Below are 21,360 nucleotides of genomic sequence, written 5' to 3'. Positions count from 1 at the left end.
CATTAGAGCTCTTTTAAGGGCTATTTGATGCTTGTTCCAAGCTTTATGCTTGCTTGAATGTGTTATTAAGCCGAAATACCTTTGGATCTGAGTGTTGGGGTGTTATAGAGCCCAGATCCACTGTCTTTTTGGAGTTACATTGCTTATTAGCCATGGATCTACCCTTATTGTGCATATTTTAGTCTTATTTCCCTCATTCATGTGGTTGTGCACGTAAAGTTGGAAACTTTACGTGGTAAAACAGCTTAATGGACCTAGATCTATCATTTTCATGTGTTAGATTCAAGAGAAATCGAGTAAAAATATGTTGCATGGCGGCGACTCGGCGAGTCGGAAGAACGACTCGACGAGTCAGGTCGCGAGTCCCGAGTTCTTCAGTTTCTTCAGTGTCGAGTGGACGAGGTGAGTTAGGGAGTGGACTCAGCGAGTTAAGAGTAGACTCAGTGATGGAGGGACTCGGCGAGTTTGTTCATGCAACTCGGCGAGTCCAAGGCAATCTCCTTGAGGATCAAGAACAACTCGTCGAGTCTGTTCATCTGACTCGGCGAGTCAGATGAAGATCATCTGAGTTCTTGGATCCAGAGGGTACTCGTCGAGTCGATGCCACACTCGACGAGTATCAGCATGTAAGAGTTGAGCGGAGAGTCTAGGACTCGGCGAGTTGGGTATCCTGACTCGGCGAGTCAGCCCTGAGTAAGTCAACTTTGACCAAGGGTAAAAGAGTCATTTTACCCTGAGTGTAGTGTTAGTGATTGATTGAGTGTGTTTATGGATTTGTAGCCGAGGAGATTCAGGAGCAGCAGCCGTTAGCTTTCCGAGCCACACACTCATCCGCTAGCTTACGAGGTGAGTTTCCTTCCCGTAGGGGCCGGTCTAAGGTCACAATGCCGGCTCGTCCAGTCAGTAGTAGTTTCCGGACTTCGGTCCGATGTAGTAGTTAGTATGTTTGATGCCTTCGTGGTTCAGACATAATTCACGTGCTATGTGTTATGTGTTTTATGTTCCGGGCTGCGGCCCGATGCAGTATGCAGTATGTTTGTTATGATATGCTATGCTATGCTCAGTCAATTTCGGGCTTCGGTCCGATGCAGGGGACACGGTCCCAGTCAGTTCCGGACTTCGGTCCGATGCAGTCAGTTCCGGACTTCGGTCCGATGCAGTCAGTTCCGGACTTCGGTCCGATGCAGTCAGTTCCGGACTTCGGTCCGATGCAGCCAGTTCCGGACTTCGGTCCGATGCAGTTAGTTCCGGACTTTGGTCCGATGCAGGGGACAAGGTCCCAGTCAGTTCCGGACTTCGGTCCGATGCAGTTTCCGGGCCCCGGCCCAATGCAGTGGGCAAGGCCCAATAGGTGTTTATATGTTGTTGTATGGTATGTGGTAAGTTGGGGGAGCTCACTAAGCTTCGTGCTTACAGTTTCAGTTTTGGTTTCAGGTACTTCCGCAAGCAAAAGGGAAGAGCTCCGGGTGACGGCATCGCACACACCACCGTTTCAGCTTTAGTCTGGATTTGATTTAGTTGTTGTTTTTGATATAGTATGTTACAGTTTCCGCACAGTACTTTATTATATTTTGGGGCATATCACGCATGGTTTATTTATATGATACTCTGATTATAGTTTTGATGGTATTAAAAACGAAATTTTTGGGTCGTATTTTTGGGTTGTTTCAAAGCATAAACAAACCGGTCTTTTCTGGCCGTGATTTTGGGGATGTCACAGACAGACAAAAGAGCTATACCGATAAACGACGAAAACCTTTGGAGTTCCAGGTTGGAGATCGGGTTTTGCTGAAGATCTCACCCTGGAAGGGCATTATATGCTTTGGAAAGCATGGAAAGCTAAATCCAAGATACATAGGACCGTTCGAAATCCTCGCTAGGATCGGTCTCGTAGCATACAAACTTCGTTTACCACAAGAGCTTAGCAACGTCCATCTCGTCTTCCATGTCTCAAATCTAAAAAAGTATCTATCTGACGAGACCCTTATGATCCCTCTCGATGAGATTGAAATCAATGAGAACCTTAACTTCATATAAGAACCAATCGAAATCATGGACTGAGAGATCAAGCGAACGAAACAAAGTCGAATCCCGATAGTGAAGGTTAGCTGGAATGCCAAGTGGGGACCTGAATTCACTTGGGAGCGCGAAGATCAAATGAAATAGAAATATTTGCATCTCTTTCCAAATCCATGATTTGTATTCTATGTTCGAATTTCGGGACGTAATTCCCTCTAACGGGGGGATGATGTGCCAACCCGAAATTTCTGCTACTCGAACCGTTAAAAATAAATCAATTCGGAATTTATTTCTGCTCTTGTTAGCATTATTTTGGGTCTAATTAAATATACTAAGCTCATTACAATCAAGTTTTGGGTCCAAGAACACGTTTTTCTAAGTCAAAGCATCGCATCCGGGATAAACACCCCTTCGAGAGGAGTGTACGACCACAAACTCGAGTTTACGGCCGTACACCCCGACCCCACCCCTTGGCCGAAAACTCCACCCTATATATAGAGTACTTGGCTTTCATTTCACACTTTACACTCTCCAAAGACTTTCTCTCTCTACTCTCTCTCTACCTTCATCGAGTTTTCCTCCAAGATCTTCAAATTGTAAGTGTTTTCACCTCTATTTGTTACTTCATTCCTCTATCTAATGGTGAATCCATGTTCCTATCTCACTAATCTCATATTTATTTAGATCTTCATTTCTCACCAAGAACGCCAAGAACACACACTAGTTCTTGGTGGCTAAAAACCTCATTCTAAGCTTCCTAATAGTAAGTAACTACTTACTATGTTTGATATCTAATAGAAACCTTTGATTTTCACCTAGAAATCGACCCAAAAAGCATGAACATGGAGGGTTTACGGCCGTACACACCTCATGGACCGTAAACCCTAGTATTTGGTCAAATATTGACCTTAATCACTCATTTTAGCCATACACGGGACTTAGAACACTTCTGGGAGGCTAGAAAGGGCCTTGAACCACTACAAATCACACTTTTCATTGAGTGTTTACGGCCGCAAACTCATGGATGGTATACCCATTGGGCCGTAAATCCATAGACCGCAAGCACTTGGGCCGCAAACTCTTAGGCCGAAAACCCCATTAGGCCGCAAACCCATGACCGTACACCCTTTGTTGTGACCGCAAAGTCCCCTCCTTCAATCACATGTGATTCTAACACTTAGTTCCAAGTGTTTCCTAGTCCTTACGGTGGTTTCCTTCCATAACAAACAGTGTTATGCTCTCATCTAATACATATATGTACTTCTATATGTTGATTAGGATCCGTTTGAGTCTGAGGCTTCATTTAACACTCAAAAATTCCTATCGACTTACACTCGAATCCCACGTCAAACAGTGAGTTCATACCCCTACACTTTTATGATTTTAAATGTTTTCAGGGGGAATACAAGCCAAACACAACGTTTTCAACAAGTCAAACTTATGCAATTTATACAAATCAATGATTTTTATATAACATTTAGATACTTAAACCCTTTTGTAGTAGGCGGAGCATAAGAAACGTTTTCTAAATTTAATTGCATAGTTTTCCGAACATTTTACGAACATAACTTTTCAGTCAAACTATAAAGGGTAAAGTTTGGGGATTTCATTACCAGTCTTACAAATGCAAACTACTTACACGGTTGAATATATAAACTATGACAGACTTAGTTTATAACATATGTTACTATGAGAGTACAACAGTAAATAATTATTTTTGTATAATTATTTTTACTCTACAAAACATACATCGGATTCACATACGAAAGAACAGTACGCTTACATATTATTACACGCAAAGTTGTTAACTTAATTAAGAGACACGTCCTTGGGCGCTAACAACATTAACTAAGTGAATGACTACCCTTATGAACCAAAATTTCCTGGAGGGAAAGTGTGGTTTTTTTGTATAGATTTATACGGGACTGATTATCCCGCATCTGGCTACTAGCTACATTCGGACAAAGACATACAGAAAAACTAAAAGACCATAAGTTCATATATGATCTATAGATATCTTTTTATTATATTATATCTCTACGCAACACACCTGCGTACACCTAAATTTTACATAAATCATACCATATGTATTTGTTAAGAAAATGGATGCCTCCAAAATGTTAATGATAAGTTTTGTATGAATGTTAATTTTATTCATAGAAAAACTATTTTTTAAACAAAAGAATGTCTTCTGAAGATCACATTGATGATTTATAAAAGAAATCCAAAATAAATAGATTAAGTTGGTGTCTATTATTTGTAATTTTTATTTTTATTAATTTTATATTTATTATTTTTATTTAATAAATTAAATATTTAAAATTTAAAATTAGTATTTGTGTTACCAATAGGAAATGATTGAAAGATAAAAGATAAATATAATATTCATTAGAAAATAAGTGATAAAAATAATATAACACTTCCATTGTAATAAATAAAAGATAAAGTATTGTTAAAAGAAAAATAAAAATAAAAATAAAGGATTATTATAACATGGATAATCTTATCATTTACAAAGTTAACTCATAATCTTATCATTTACAAAGTTAACTCATATGTTGTCAAATCTTTGGTAACAATGAAATAGAAATGACAACCCCTTTCTTTTGGATGTAACTAGGGGTGTAAACGAGCCGAGCCGAGCCCGAACCTGACAAAGTTCGAGCTCGGCTCGTTTAATTTGAGGAAGCTCGAGCTCGATTCGAGCCTTAAAATGAAGCTCGAGCTCGGCTCATGAATAATTTAGTGGGCTCGCGAGCCTAATCGAGCCTAAACGAGCCTCTATGTGTGTGTGTGTGTATGTATGTATGTATGTATGTGTGTGTGTGTGTGTGTATATATATATATATATATATATATATATATATATATATATATATAGGCTCGTTTAAGCTTGTTTAGGCTCGCGAGCCCATTAATTGAAGCTCGGCTCGAGCTCATTTAATAAACGAGCCTCATATTTAGGCTCGAGCTCGGCTCGGGCTCGTTTAATTCGATCTCGAGTCGAGCTTTTAACGAGTCGATCCCGAGTAGCTCGGCTCACTTACACCCCTAGATGTAACCGTACAAAGCTAAGTAAAAGAAGTTAAAATATTATAATAATAATAATAATAATAATAATAATAATAATAATAATAATAATAATAATAATAAATAAAAATAAAAAAAAAATAAAAAAATAAAAAAAAAAAAAAACTCATGTGAAAGTAAATAAAATGTGTCTTTGGAAGAGAGAAAGCTAGACATACTATTTTTTTTCTAATATTTTAGATATAAAAATAATTTTTTTTTAGTTTCCTTTGATATGTAACTTAAAATAAATTGTTTTTTTTAATGCATTTAACTAACTTAGAAATAAAAGTTAGAACAATACAGGGGTATCCCTTCTTGTAGACTTGAAAGTTGGGGTTTCACAGCGAGACAAACTATATTAAAAAACTGCTACATGCAAGGTCACCAAACATGAGAAATCGTGCATGGAAAATCAACACATATTCATACTATTTGCATTTGATACGTTTGGTTTCTTTGTAACGGATGCGGTGAACCTTCTTAGTAGAGTACAACGGATCATACATATCAATGTTCTATCCCCTAGATCTATGAATATAGTCTTCAAAAGAATTGACTTTCCATACAAAAAGACTTAACAATGCAACTTGTTACCCGTTTACATTCTCATTCGTTGTACGATGATAATTAAGACGTATTAATTTACTTAAAAATTAACGTAAAAAAAAAAAAGCAAAAGAGTTTTTCCAATTAGCAATTAAACAATTTAAAAATCAAATTCAATTAGATATAGTATTAGATGTTAATTAATTAATTATATTCAAGTTATTGGCATATTGGTTCTAACTTCTAAGAATCATTGTTTGAATCGATTGATTTTGTTTAGAAAGAGAGATGTTGATAAGTTGTTAGGTTGCTTGGTGAGATGGATAATAGAATACCCCAAAAAACGCGTTTGAAAGACACATTTATTATTGTAGTCAAAGTCCAACCCATACCCCACACACTAAATTCAAACCAACGCTGCTTCGAAATCCCTTTTCATTTTGATTTTGATTCCAGTTCTTTTTAGAAATCAAAACAAAACAAAGCATCCTTACCTACTATACAATGCAAACAGCTCGTCAAATCTAATCTCTCTACACTCTCCCCTTCTTCACCTCACCTAATCCATCATCATCATCGAATTCTCCATCTCTTCCTTCAATGAAAGATCATTATTCTTCCATGGACGAAGACCCATCATCCAAAAACGACGCTTTGACCACTACTCTAAAGAATTCAATCCAAGCACTTGGTAGAGGCTTCGATGTCACCTCCGACATCAGACTTTTGTACTGCAAAGGCGCACCTGGGTCTCGTTTGATTTACTTGGATGATCAAAATACCAAGGAACTTGTTTTCTCAGATGATGGTTTTGTCTCGATTCCTAATGTTCCTGTAGATGTTGAATTTTCTAAAGGCGAAAGGACCACTGAAGCCACACCTGTTTGCAGCTTCTATGAGGTAGAATAATTAATTCTTGAAATTGGGATAATACCTTTACTTCTTCTGAATAAGTAATCGTCAGGGTCTACTATGGTTTATTGAAATATGCTATGGTTTCTGAACTGTTAAAGATGTTTTTATCAATCGAGATGTAATTCATGAGCAATTAGTTTGTTTTGTTTTGTTTATAGACCTTGAAGTTCTTGAAATTGAGACATTTCGGTAGACGAATTAGGTATCGGGAACATCAAATGTTGGAGTTTTTTTGTAATCTAGTACTATGAAGTAACAACCATTATGAATGCTAAAACTAGAATCTAAGCAGTATAGTTTCATCCATGTTTGTCATTCCAATATGTTCAAATTACTAGGTGAGATGCTATTTTGCTACAAGTTTTATTGCTAGAAAACTCCTGCTCTCCATCTCATGAACTCTTTTGGATTCTTATCCTCCTTTGAGTAGATTAAGAATTACAACTTTCATTATTCCTATACATCTACATTGATCCGGATTTTGTTTAAACCATTTTAGTTTAACGCTTATTTGATTACGAGAGAAACAAACTAATAAATAAAATCTTTAAGATGGTGGTCTTTATAGCAAAAGAGTTGTCTTTTCTCCTAGAATCTTCCAAATTATATATCAATAAGTTATGCGTTCTACTTCGAAATGGTTTCTCAACCAAATTAATAAATAAAATCTTTAAAAATTTAAAGTAAGAAAATGGCATGTGTTGTGGCATATGCCATGAATCATTTTCTCGTTAGCGAGTTATTTGGGCCACATGATATGCGTTTCCTCTAACTCTGATAATATAAATGCTAAATATTTGTTACTATATTAAGGACTTGATATGATATGCCACACCTTCTACTTGTAACAGAAATGATATCCAACTACATATCTCAAAATGACAAGATCCTTTGTATATATAAATATTTAGTACCTAATTATATATTCATGAATTTGTCACGTATTATTCTTTTGTTTATAGTCATATTCTCATGGTATTAATGAGCTAAACTATGCGATACTAGCAGTTAATATTAGGGCAACATATTGAACAATGTATAGGTAGTATGTTCTAATCTATTGGTTATTTAAATTAGGGCAAAATACAGAAAAATACAACATACTTTGACCATTTTTCTGATTTAGCCACTGCTTTTTTTTAGTGATTATCAATTTGTTATAATTACAGTTTAGTGGCTAAATCGATAAAATGTGAAGGTAGATTGTGCGTTTCTGTATTTTCCCGGGGAAGAATGGTTCTTTTAAATCACTATAAAAGATAGTTTAATGGTTAAATCGTACAAGTGTTTTTCGGTATTTTTCCATTTTAAAGCTTGATATATCTTTTGCATATGCTACTAAAAGAATCAATGATTCATTCCTATTAAAAAAGAAGTTTCTTTAAATGGTAATAATTAGTTTGTGATAAAAGCAGATGGCAAAATACTTCAATATGAAATCGAATCTTGGTGGGGATGTTCCTCTTGGAAGCTTTAATGCCATGTTCAATTTTACTGGATCATGGCAACTTGATGCAGCATCAACTAAATCACTTGCTATGATTGGATACATTGTTCCTTTATTTGAAGTCCGTTTAGAAATTACTGATTTAGTTTTGCTTCAACAAGTCAAACGTGCTGTTCCTTATTCATGGGATCCTGCATCTTTAGCTAGGTAAAAGATTCCTCCTTTTCCTATTTACCACATATTGCAAGAAATAGCAACTTACTTTAATCTTTTTATCAATATATGCATTGACTATATATATATATATATATATATATATATATATATATATATATATATATATATATATATATATATATATATATATATGTTACTCATAATAACAATTTATAATTTCTTTTATTTGCCCATTGTAGTAACGTACGTACATTTTTTATAACAACTTAGTTACAATTTTGGGTTAATCTCATAAAAAACCTTATATTTTGTGTTTTTCAGGATTAAACCTCAACTTTATTTTTTTATTTTTTCTGAAAAAGACGTTTCATTTTTTCCAATCTGGCCCTTTTAGTCATTTTTTCCGGGTTAATCTAAAGAAAAATCCTTATATTTTGTGTTATTTTCGGATTAAACCTCAAATTTATTTTTTGCCTGAAAACACCTTGTATTTTTTCATTTTTCCGAAAAATCCCTCAACTTTGTATTTTTTTTTTTTTTTCCAAAAAAACTCCCTCAACCTTCTAAATGAACCCTCAACCTTTTTAGTTTTTCTCGAAAAAACCCTCACATTTTACAATTTTTTTTTTGGAAAAAAATGACTAAAATGGCCAGATTGGAAAAAATGAAAAAAAAAAATACTAGGTCTTTTTCAAGCAAAAAATAAATTTGACGTATAAGACGGAAAAAACACAAAATATAAGGTCTTTTTTTGAGATTAACCTTTTTCTTTCCGAAAAAAGTTGTAAAATGTGAGTTTTTAAAATTTTCGGGAAAAACTAAAAAAGTTAAGGATTTATTCAGTAGCAATTAGAAGGTTGAGGGTTTTTTTGGAAAACACCAAAAATACAAGGTCTTTTAATTTGTACTCATAATAGGAATGTACTTACATCTCTTTATTGATAATACCAATATATAACAAATAAAGTACATAGTGAAATATAAGTACCTTGCTATTATGGGTAATAAATATATAATTTTGTTGCTATTAAAAAATAAAGTATATACGTACTAGTATTATCAGTAAAGAAATATAAGTATGTTGCTTTTATGGGTAAAGTATGTTACTCTTCCTCTCAATTTTCTCTTTCTATTTCCTTTTTTAGCTAACAATATATGTGATATAGTATCTTTTTAAAAGAGCTAATGTCATCAATTATCTAACCATAAAATATTGAATATTTTTCAGCTTTATTGAAAATTATGGCACACATATTGTGACCTCTGCAACAGTTGGGGGGAGAGATGTAGTTTATATAAAGCAACATCAATCATCTCCTTTGTCATTATCAGACATTGATAATTATGTGAAAGACATTGGAGACCACAGATTCTTTGATTTAAAAGGCCAATCCAGTTCTGGACCCTTAAAGTACAAGGACAAGGTTACTTTACCTTTCTTCCTCAACCCCATCATAATAATTACATTATATTTACATTTTTGGTCCCTGAGTATAGCTGGTATTTTCCATTTTGGTCTCAAAAAGTTTTCTCTTGCAGTTTCAGGTCCTTATTTGGGTTTTTGTAACATTTTTGGTCCCTGAGTATAGCTGATATTTTCAATTTTGGTCCCAACAAGTTTTCTCTTGCAGTTTCAGGTCCTTATTTGGGTTTTTGTAACATTTTTGGTCCCTGAGTATAGCTGATATTTTCAATTTTGGTCCCAACAAGTTTTCTCTTGCAGTTTCAGGTCCTTATTTGGGTTTTTGTAACATTTTTGGTCCCTGAGTATAGCTGATATTTTCAATTTTGGTCCCAAAAAGTTTTCTCTTGCAGTTTCAGGTCCTTATTTGGGTTTTTTGTAAAATTTTTGGTCCCTGAGTATTGCTGATATTTTCTATTTTGTTCCCAAAAAGTTTTCTCTTGCAGTTTGCTCCTTATTTGGTTTTTGTAACATTTTTGGTCCCTTTTTCAAGTAAAATGACTATATTTTTGGGTCAAAATTGCAAAAGTTTAATCAGCTATGCTCAAGTACTGGAAATAGTCATATTACTTTGAATAAGAACCTCAAATAAGGACCAAATTTGCAAGAGAAAACCTTTTGGGACCAAAATTGCAAAAATCAACTATTCTCTAGGACCCAAAAGTAACATACTCTAATAACTATCATATATATATTTGAGCAAAATACACTAATACAGAACAGCACTTGTACTTTTATATTAATATCAATTTAACTTAATTATTTTCCTAGAGTGATTAAACTAAACCATTAAACTTTCTGTTAACGTGTTTTTAAAGAAAAGCTAAATACAACATATTTTCACCACTTTATCAATTTAGCCACTAAAATGTTCATTTTGTATGCTTATTGTAATAATAGTTCAATGGCTAACAGGCTAAATCAATAAAACTTAATATCACCAACTGGGTATTGGAAAATTTAAAAAAAAAAAAATAAATACTCCCTATAATAGTTCAATCATTACAGAAAACAGTAAAATGACTCGATTAAATGAGGAAAATACAAGTGATTTTTGTATTTTGCTGTAAATTTTCAAAAATTTTAAATGACATGAGATGAGGTTGATTTACATTTACCATATCTATAACTGCAGGACGTAACGGTAATTTTTAGAAGAAGAGGAGGTGATGATCTTGAACAGAGTCATGCAAAATGGGCAGAGACTGTAGAAACAGCACCAGATGTTATAAATATGACTTTTACTCCCATTGTTTCTTTGCTTCATGGAGTTCCTGGAATAAAGTATTTGACACGTGCCATTGACTTATACTTGGAATGTAAGACCACCTTATCTCATTTTTTTTACTTGCTTAAGTATTATATATATAAGTACTATTGTTTTTTTTTTTTTCAGACAAACCACCTATAGAGGATTTACAATACTTTCTAGAGTTCCAAATTCCTCGTGTGTGGGCCCCTGAACAGAGTAACATTCAAAGAAAGGAGCCAGTTTGTCCCTCACTTCAGTTTAGTTTAATGGGACCAAAGCTTTACATTAGTCTCGAGCAGGTATTCTTCAAAATTATATCTTCTCATTTAATAAGTGATTATTTCATGTATTTAGATTTTAGCTGTCGATTTTTTCCCCTTTATTCATTCGTTCATCACAATCATGTTTACAGGTAACCATTGGACGCAAACCCGTAACAGGACTCCGACTAAGTTTAGAAGGAAACAAACAAAACCGATTAGCAATCCACATACAACACTTAGTCTCCCTCCCCAAAATCCTCCAACCACATTGGGACACACACATGGCTATCGGTGCACCCAAATGGCAAGGACCCGAAGAGCAAGATAGCCGATGGTTCGAGCCCATCAAGTGGAAAAACTTCTCTCACGTAAGCACCGCACCCATCGAACACACCGAGACCTACATCGGGGATCTTTCCGGGGTCCACATAGTCACCGGTGCCCAATTTGGCGTATGGGATTTCGGTGCTAGAAGTGTTTTACATCTTAAACTTCTTTTTTCTAAAGTACCCGGGTGCACCATTAGGCGATCCGTGTGGGACCATAGCCCGGCTAACCTTCAGAGACTTGGAGAAGATAAGGGAGACAGTTCGAGCCAGTCTGGGAAATTGGCTAAAATTGTGGATATGACGGAGATGTCCAAGGGCCCACAAGATGTTCCGGGACATTGGTTGGTTACGGGGGCTAAACTTGGAGTAGATAAAGGGAGGATCGTTTTACGGATAAAATATTCGTTGTTGAATTATTAATGATATTTACAGTGTGGGCCATGGGTCAGAGGCAGAGTCAGAGTCAGCTCATGGGTTGCTGGAAGAATAACCCTTTTGCAGGAATATGGTGGTTATAAGCATTTTTTATTTTTATTTTGCACAGGCGATCGTTCTTTTGTGTTGTTTTAGTGCATTTTGTGAAAGTAGGAGGGAAATATTTTGTTGTTTCATGTTAAAAGATTTGTTTGTAGTTTCATACATGTATATGCTTTACACCAAAGTAGGAGTCTTCGGGGTTGTTAAATTTCAGATTTGGAGTAACTTTTCGAATTATGAGGCGATGTTTGACTGTTTGTATATTGATTTTTTTGTTTATATTTTAATTGCAAGTCAAAGTTTATATATGAATGGGACGGGTTAATTTAATGGATTTACTTGAGATAATATTTTCGAAGTTTATATTTTTAATTTGATAGGACTTAAGTGAGACAAGATTCAATTCGGTAAACTATATATGTGGTTTTTGTACATAACTTTAAAAAAAACGACTAATATAGAAAAATCACTGAAAATAGGTTTTTCTTATATGTTCAATCGTTCTTCTTGTGCTAAATATGAGTGAAATATGTTTGTGGAATGATTGAAACAAAAAATATGGCCAGTATGTTGATGGCATATAAACTATAAAGTATAGAGCAAAACTGAGAAAAAAAAAAAGATAAAAAAAATAAATAAATAAAAAATAAAATGAAACTGGAATGAAAGTTGAGTTTCTTAAAACCATACGCCCATACTATACTGGACGCAAACTCAATTTTACTTTTTCACTCGTATAAATTTTTGGTCCTTCGACTTATATATGTATGTAGGGATGAGCAAAAGGACCGGGGAACCGGCCGGAACCAGTCCCGGAACCGGCACCCGATGGAACCGGTCGGGCCGGGACCTATACCATAAATTTGTGATTATTTGGAACCGGGATCCGGAAAGAACCGGCTATTGGAACCGGCCCAAAACCGGAAACCGGCCCGGCTAGAAAACCCCATATCACGTTGCTGTCGATTGGACTTCTCCTTGGCAAGCATCTAGTCGCAACTTGCAAGCTGTCACGTAACACAAAAAAAAACGCACTCGGCCACGATCCCAACTCCCCAACTGCCGAACCCTACTCGCTATCATCTTCATCCATTGGCAATCGGCATCTCTTCATTCATCATCATTCAATTGAATCAATTCTTCATCTCCAAGTTTCCATCGATTACAAGTTTCCATCTCCAATTTTAAACCGATCTTCAATTCTTTATCATCCTTCAATTCTTCATTGATTTTCATCTTCAATTGCTTCAATGATTCAAACTATGGATGTCCATGAAGATCAAGTAAGAGCATATATTTATATTTCATGTTTTAAGATTATATATTTCAATATTTGCTTCAATGCTTCAATGATTCTCCAAATAATGGCATGCATGCAAGCTTTTTTTCTTTGCTTTTGTTGTATTCATTCCAAATATATGCATTGTTATCCCTAGTTAATTAAAAGATCTTGATTTTTGATCATACTCTCATAGTGGAGTACTCCTTTACGGATGAAAGGTTGTACATATAATATATGTTTCATGTTTTAAGCTCCATTTAACAATGTACTTTGTAGACATACATGCAAGATTTTTGTTAGATTAGTTTATTGTTTATAGTATGAATGTAATTATGTAAGATTGTCAAAACTACAAATTTGTTTAGTACTTTTGTTATATAATTAATGTGTAAAATTGACAATGTAGGATTTAGATGGGTTACCAAATGAACCATCATCAAGATACCGAAACTCGGATGTTCATGATGCCAATATTGAAGATGGTAATCCGGCTAATTGGATTGGAAAAGACTTTGATGATCAAGTAAGATTAGCATTTAGCTCATTAGCAATATTTACTTTTTTAGTAATCTGTCCAAATTTTGAATTGTTGATAAGTCATTCAATTTAACTTGTTTTGACCTGAATCTTTTTCCTACATGTAGATTAGGATTTGTAGTTGAGTTTAGACTATAAAAACGCTTAATTTGGTTAAAAATTGAATGAGTTACAAGCCCCGCAAGGAAGGGTGTCAAATATGATTTTTTTTTTTTTTTCTAACAGCAATAAAACGTGATCTAATTTTGTTGTTCTTTTTTTGTAGATCCAATGTTTCAGAAAACTGTGGGAAGGGTACCATCACATTCAGATTTTGAGATGATTAAAAAGATGATGGAGTTCATCGAGAAGTTTAAGAAGAAAACTGAAAAAGTTTTGTGTTCAACAAAGCCTATCTTCCATACGTATACCCGGGAGATCCTAGATATAGAGCAACATCTTAGGAAACATGAAACCAACCCGGATTTTATGTTTATGGTACCGGATATGAAAGATAAATATGACAAATATTGGGGTGACTATGATACTATAAGTGATTATGTCTTCTTTGCGACATTGTTAGATCCTCAATGCAAGTCAAAGTTTATGAAAGTTGTTTTTATCCAAATGCTTAAAGCCAAGAACAAAGATAAAAAGATGTCCGCTGATGAGATAGAATCCAAAGCACGTGCAAAAGTTATTGATATCGAATGCAAATTGGACAAGTTTTTCAAGACATACTTGGAAAGGTCAAACATGACCTCATCGTCTCAACAAGAAACTCCCGAAGAAGTTGTTAATTTTGATGACGAAAACGAATTCTTTGGAAGCTATATGACTTCGGGAAGTTTCCCCTCGACTTCGTCAGAAAGTCAATTGCAACGATACTTAAATGAGGACCCAATCGGATTTGACAAAGGATATGATATCCTCACATGGTGGAAAAATAATGCGGTGCGGTTCCCAATCGTTGCTCGAATTGCAAGAGGTATCAACCTTCTTTTACTCTAATTTAAAATTTTAAATTATAAACTTGTGTCGTGTATTATACACTAATTTGTTTATTAATAGATATTTTGGGGATGCAAATTTCCACCGTAGCATCCGAATCCACATTCAGTAATGGTCGTCGAGTAATTACCGACTACCGTACTAATTTGTTCGTTGTGATTGTGGAGGCATTGATATGCACTCAAGATTGGCTAAGAAAGAGTAGCTTGCCTATATATGACTACGACGAAGTGCACGATGTGTTAGTTGACGATGACCTCGCTATCGGTAATACACTAATACTTGTTACATCTTATTTTTAACTTCTTATTAGTATTTGTTACATTTTAGTAAGTAATAACATTTTTCTTTTGTATTATATATAGACATTGTGGATGCTATACACAACTTGAAGCTAACGGGGAAGAGATCGGGGAATTAGTCAAAATGTCAAAGAAATGTTGGAATCCACATATTAGACTTTGTTTTTTTTTTTTTTTTGTTGGTGAAACTTGGAATTAGTCAAAATGTCAACTTGAATGTCGAAAGTGTATTTTGAATGTTGAATGTTTGAATGTTGGATACTTAATAACATAACTTTGACGACATCCATGTTTAATTTGCTTGTAATAACTTAAATAAAAGATTCATGGTTAATTTGCTTGAATGTTGAATCGTTTATTAAAATGTTTATTATTAAAATGTTGATTATTTACTAGTATTTAAACATCCACTTCTTCATAAAAAACCAATAAAACGCAAAGTAAATTAGTCGTTGAATTACTCGAAAAACCGGCAAAAAGCGGACCCGAAAAACCAATAAAACGCAAAGTAATTTAGTCGTTGGATACATCAAAATTTAGCCGGTTCCAAACTCGAAAAACCGGCAAAAACCGGAACCGGTAGAACCGTCGGGCCGGTTCGGTTCTTCATTTTGGCCGAAGCCGGTTCCCCGGTCCGGTTCGGTTCGGGCCGGTTCGGTTCTTTTGCTCATCCCTATATGTATGTCATTCATAAATCTCCACTTGGACATACATTCAAAGTACAAAAAATGCATCTGTAAGTGAAAATGTAAACCTCCTTATCAAACTTGATATCCAAACCATCGATAAGGAATTCATACCCACTATAGCTTTTTCAGTCGTTCTTAAGCCGTTCACACCAAAACAAACTTTTATAGGTTTACCAAACCTTTCGTCGTCTCTAGTATGACAATTGGATGCCATAAAAGCTTTATGTACCCATGATGTAGCAAATGGTTCAAGCTATACACAGAATCACATTGTTGAACATATAGTCGTCCGTTCGATAATAAAAAAAACCTCGATAATCCAAAAAACCACACCGGTTGAGCCCTAGAGTTTCCTTCATCGAGATCACAATGAAGAAACTTCACTTCTCATACTACTAGGGAAAAAGTTTCCGCATAGTCGAACCCATCTTTCTGGGTATAACTCTTATCCACAAGTCAGGTTTTGAACTACGTGGCCAAGGTACCCAATAACTAATAAATTATTCTACCGATACTTTTAAATAATTACATTAATAAAATTTACAATCACTTCCACATTGAAAGGACGCGTGTCTTCAATAATGTCTTAAAGAATAATGGTTTTTACACGTCATTGCTTGCCCTTCCACATTGAAAGGACGCGTGTCTTCAATAATAATGACTTTATACATCATTGTTTGCGTCATTCTTTCCGCCACCGAATGGTTTTATACATCATTGCTTGCGTCATTCCTCACCAAAGAAATATTTAGTAGAATTCATACTATTATAGTAAAAATATAACTAGAAAAGCAATATAAAAAGAACATACATTTCATTTTTATCCATATTCTATATATAGACTATTAAAAATATATGAAATCATATATTTTATATATAAACTATTAAAAATATATGAAATCACGGTTAAATATGACCCGTTAAACTTTCTACTTAGGTAATTTTCACGGTTAAATATTCCCTCCAACCCCCATCACAACGAAATATTTAGTAGAATTTACATTATTATAATAAAAATATAACTAGAAGAGCAATATAAAAAGAACCTACATCTATATTTTATATATAAATTATTAAAAATATATGAAATCCCGAGTAGATATCCTTAAACTTTCTATTTAAGCAATTTTCAAAATCAAAATCAAGATAAAAAATTAAAAATAAGAATTAATACATGTCATTGTTTTATAAGAATATACCAAGAAAAAGCACGGAAGATTTTTAACTATATTTAACTATATTTGTAATTTTTTCTTTTTAGAATAGGCTATTGGCTATTTTCGATAAATCAAATTTAATTAATTTTCGCTTAATTCATTTTCTGATTAACATTAATAAAGTTTTAGACCACGTTCTAATCCTCCTCCCCGATCATTTGAGGCAGCTTTCTCCCTTGAAAGGCGCCTCTCTCCTCTCAAACGAGCCAAACTCATCACCCTCGCAGAACCCTAAACATTAAACCTTACCAAAGTAAAAAAGCTCTAATGGCGGAACACAAACCAGATGTATCATTGAAAGATCAAGGAAATGAGTTTTTCAAGGCTGGAAACTACCTAAAAGCAGCTGCCATATACACTCAAGCCATCAAGAAAGATCCTTCTAACCCTACGCTTTACAGGTAACGATTCTGTCTACTCATCTGATCTCTGCTACATACTGCGAGCTTGAATCTGATAGCTCCTTTCATTGTTTTTGCTTGTTTTCTTCTTGATAGATAGGTTTTAAAAATTACATAGTGACTTCGATTTGTTATTTAGTGTTCGACTTTGTATCATGAAATGGTCGACTAGGAGATGAAATACACGAGTTGATTTTACATTGTTGTTTAGCTAATTTAGACTACTTCAATACCTTCAGTAAAAACATTCCTTCAAAGTGTATAACTACCAATTTGTTTGCATTTATCATCGATTCGTTAAAATGTGTTGTAAATAAGCTCCAATTGTTATTCCATGAAACCAAATTCTACATGTTTTAAGCAGAAACGTTAAACTTATTGATCAATTATCATCTGGAAGGATTTGATGATGCTCATTGCATTTTTATAAACATGCTTATGGTCTTCTGTTCCCTTGATGTGGGGTTTCATGCCATTTCTGCTGATTTGTTTAAAACTTCTTTCCAGCAATCGTGCTGCAGCATTTCTAAATCTTGTTAAGCTTCAGAAAGCACTCACGGATGCTGAAACAACAATATCTTTGAATCCTAGCTGGGAAAAGGTATTAATATGACCTATAAATTGTATGCAGACATTAATTTCTCTCCAATGTTTGTCTGATGTAAGTATCCTTGTTTCTTGTTCAGGGTTACTTCAGGAAAGGATGTGTATTAGAGGCCATGGAACGATACGATGATGTATGCTTACATTCTTTTCTACTATATTCCGTATAATTGTTATGTACAATATGAAGCCAAGGTTATCAAGGGTTAAATGCAAGAGACAACAACATATATCTTTTTATTTTGTTTGTTATAACAGTCATATATATTCATAATATCTTCTATAGCATTCCACTTAAAAAATCTACTAATTTTTAGCAATATCATTCAAATACAAAGCAATGTTCATTGCTATAATTGAGTAATTTTCCCATAAGTGCAATACTAAAATGAAAGTATGTTGCTATTTCTTGCATTTAGCCCATATATAAGTATTAATATGTGTGTGTGTGTAATGCAGGCATTGGAAGCCTTTAGGATAGCTTCACAACACAACCCACAAAGTACAGAGGTGTCAAGAAAGATCAAGAGATTGACACAGTTATCAAAAGATAAAAAACGATCAGAAGAAGTGGACAATATGAGATCAAATGTTGATTTGGCAAAGCACTTGGATAGTTTCAAGTCTGAATTGGTAATTTTATTTCTTACTCAATAGTCCTGTTTTTTTGTTTGAGTTTATGATGATTCTTTGTTCATGAAACTAAAACACTTGTTTTGAATATTAATCTTTCTTTAGTTAGCAATTGTTCTTTCCCTAAAATGTTGCTTTATTTTATCTTAAGCATTGTAAAAAAATGGGGTTTTCTTGAATGTGAATATTATGGTTGTTTGTCTTGTTTCTAAATGAGAATGTTATTTGTTTCAGGCACAAAAGTATGTAGTTGAGGAATCTTGGAAAGATATATTCTCTTTTGTTGTTGAAACAATGGAGAATGCTGTAAAGTCATGGCATCAAACATCTAATGTTGATGCTAGAGTTTATTTCCTTCTTGATAAAGAAAAAACAGACACTGAAAAATATGCACCTGTTGTCAACATTGACAAGGTACTTTTCTTATTCATTTAATTTAATGATAATGTGCTTTTTGTATGTGGTAGAGGTGGTAAAATGGGTTGGGTAATGGGTCAAATGTCAAAACGGGTCATCTTTAAAGATGGGTGAAATAGGTTGGGTTGGGTTGATCCACCAACATTTTGTGTCTATTTTTTGAATTATATAATGTAATTTATGTATCAAAAAATGATTACAAACAAACACTATAGTATTATTATTAAAATGATAGTTTAGTTATATAAATAAAGCAATTTTAGATGGTTGTAAGCATTTTCATATATTTTGGGTGAATTTTAACCCATTTCATTCAGTTTTTAAATTTACACATTTGATTTATTTCATTCAAGTTTTTAATTTTAACCATTTTTGATTGGTATTAGCCATAATGTATGCAATTATAAAATTCCATTGAAAAATTACTATATGACCCATTTTTATTCATGTAATTTTTAGCGGCACAAATTGTTTAACAAAAATTCACGATTTAAGTTAAATTTAATTCACATTTTCTAAAAACAACTAGAGAAAAATATCGATTTAATTTTTCTGAAAGAGACTATTGATTTGATAATCTTATTGGGATTACAAATGAATTTCTATCATGTTCAATTTTTAATTTTTGTAAAAGAAAAAAACTCATTAATCATAATTAAGTAATGTATATACTAGATTCAAAACTATACATTGCATTTACATATAATACCCAATAAAAAGAAAAAAAAAAGTCATTTAAACTCCATTTCTGATGCTTATGTAAAATTTTTAAACAGGCATTCGAGTCACCCCATACACATGGTGATTGTTATTCCTTTTTAAGGCAATATGCCACAGACTCTTTCTCTCAAGCAGCATGCTTAGTTGCACCCAAAACTATCATTTCATATCCACAGGTATCATTCATCATATCCAATTAATTATAACATTCTACTTTCAAGAAATAGCAACTTTTGATGAAGTGTTGAATCGAGAAAAGTAAAGTAAATCAGAGTAATGAAAATATGAACACCGAATGTAAATAGGATCTGGTTTCAGCTCATATTATGCTTTCAATGTTACAGAGAGAAAAATAGACAAGTTCACTTCAAGTTCTTATCTAACTCTAAGTAACATCCCTATTTATAGGAGAACACAAAGCATACAAAAAACTACAAAGGACTAGTCATTAAGTTTCGACACAAACTGCCTTTATAAAATAACATTACATTTTTCGACATATTACAATCTAACTTCGACCTCTACAACTTTAGGAAAAAATGCAAGTAGGATGCTATAATAAAACTTTTTTTTTTTTTTTTTTTTTTTTTTTTTGTTGTACATAGGTGTGGAAAGGACAGGGACCAAGGAAATGGAAGCATGGACAAAGTGATGGATTTTTTGTGCAGTTTGAATCTCCTCTTCTTAGAAAAGAATGGTTCATTTCTAGTTCTTCAGAGAAGGGCCAAATATTATGCAAGTTAGTCTTCTTATTATCAACTATTCAAATCAAAATAAATGTATTACTCATCTAAAAAAAAAAATTCAGTTTGGATAATTGATGCTAAAATATATTTGAGAAAATGACCACAAACTAAGGTTGTGTTTTGCTTCACAAGCTACTGGTATCTGATAAAGTAACAACGTTTGGTAAAACTAGCTGATAAGATAGATGACAAATGTAAAATGACAGAAAAGGACATTTAGATATAACAAAAAGTCTATATAGTAATTTATTTCGTTATTACAGGGATCCAGTGGCATTAGATATCAGTGCCCATGAAGTGCTTCCCAGGATATTTAGAGATACCTGATCATTGGCTTGTTTGGAATGGATATGAAAGAGATGGATTTTTGAGGATATTGGAAAGATTTTTAAAAAGTTTTGTTCAGCTTCCATAATTATATAGTCAAGTTGCTCCTACGTTTTATGTTTTGTGTTTCTTTTTTTTTCCAAGATTTGTGAATCACTTTTGCACTTGTTTTAGGTTGGATGATCTCTTGTTGCATTTTTTTTTTTGTGTGTGAAAAATACAGGAAATTATACAATGTGCCAAGGTACATATGTAATTGTAGTGCTACAAGTAGAGAAGCATGACTTTGAAAGTCTTCAAACAAAATGTGTACCGTACAACTCTGGTGTTTGACTTGCTTTGTACTGTGAGTCTACCAAAAAAAAATTATAGTTGTCTTATCCAAAAAAGTAAAACAAACAAGAAATTACTAAATATTTAGGTTGTGTTTAGTTGCGAAAAAAATAAACCGTATTTTGAAAAAAAAAATTTAAGATAATATGAGGATTTTGGAAATGTGTTTAGTTCATTTATTTTTTTATATTTTTCATGGAAAAT

At 33.6% G+C, this 21,360-nt stretch overlaps 2 protein-coding genes across 2 annotated transcripts; both read left to right on the top strand.

The window, feature by feature from the left end:
* Positions 1–6,070: 6,070 nt before the first annotated feature.
* LOC145045044 (MAC/Perforin domain-containing protein) lies at positions 6,071–12,267 on the top strand. Its single transcript, XM_078993396.1, has 6 exons — positions 6,071–6,537; positions 7,968–8,206; positions 9,405–9,600; positions 10,774–10,957; positions 11,035–11,189; positions 11,303–12,267. Exons 1-6 carry the CDS (start codon positions 6,238–6,240, stop codon positions 11,900–11,902), a joined length of 1,674 nt encoding a protein of 557 aa, XP_078849522.1. The 5' UTR covers positions 6,071–6,237; the 3' UTR covers positions 11,903–12,267.
* Positions 12,268–17,133: 4,866 nt separating this feature from the next.
* TPR3 (Tetratricopeptide repeat (TPR)-like superfamily protein) lies at positions 17,134–21,018 on the top strand. Its single transcript, XM_078993390.1, has 8 exons — positions 17,134–17,377; positions 17,885–17,978; positions 18,064–18,114; positions 18,440–18,613; positions 18,848–19,027; positions 19,807–19,926; positions 20,356–20,489; positions 20,760–21,018. Exons 1-8 carry the CDS (start codon positions 17,244–17,246, stop codon positions 20,821–20,823), a joined length of 951 nt encoding a protein of 316 aa, XP_078849516.1. The 5' UTR covers positions 17,134–17,243; the 3' UTR covers positions 20,824–21,018.
* The last annotated feature ends 342 nt before the right edge of the window (positions 21,019–21,360 follow it).

Source organism: Lactuca saligna, chromosome 1, assembly GCF_052625555.1.
Source record: "Lactuca saligna cultivar CGN05327 chromosome 1, ASM5262555v1, whole genome shotgun sequence".
Classification (NCBI taxonomy): domain Eukaryota; kingdom Viridiplantae; phylum Streptophyta; class Magnoliopsida; order Asterales; family Asteraceae; genus Lactuca; species Lactuca saligna.
Note: the sequence above shows the minus strand (reverse complement) of the source record. Positions and strands in the feature narration are given on the sequence as shown.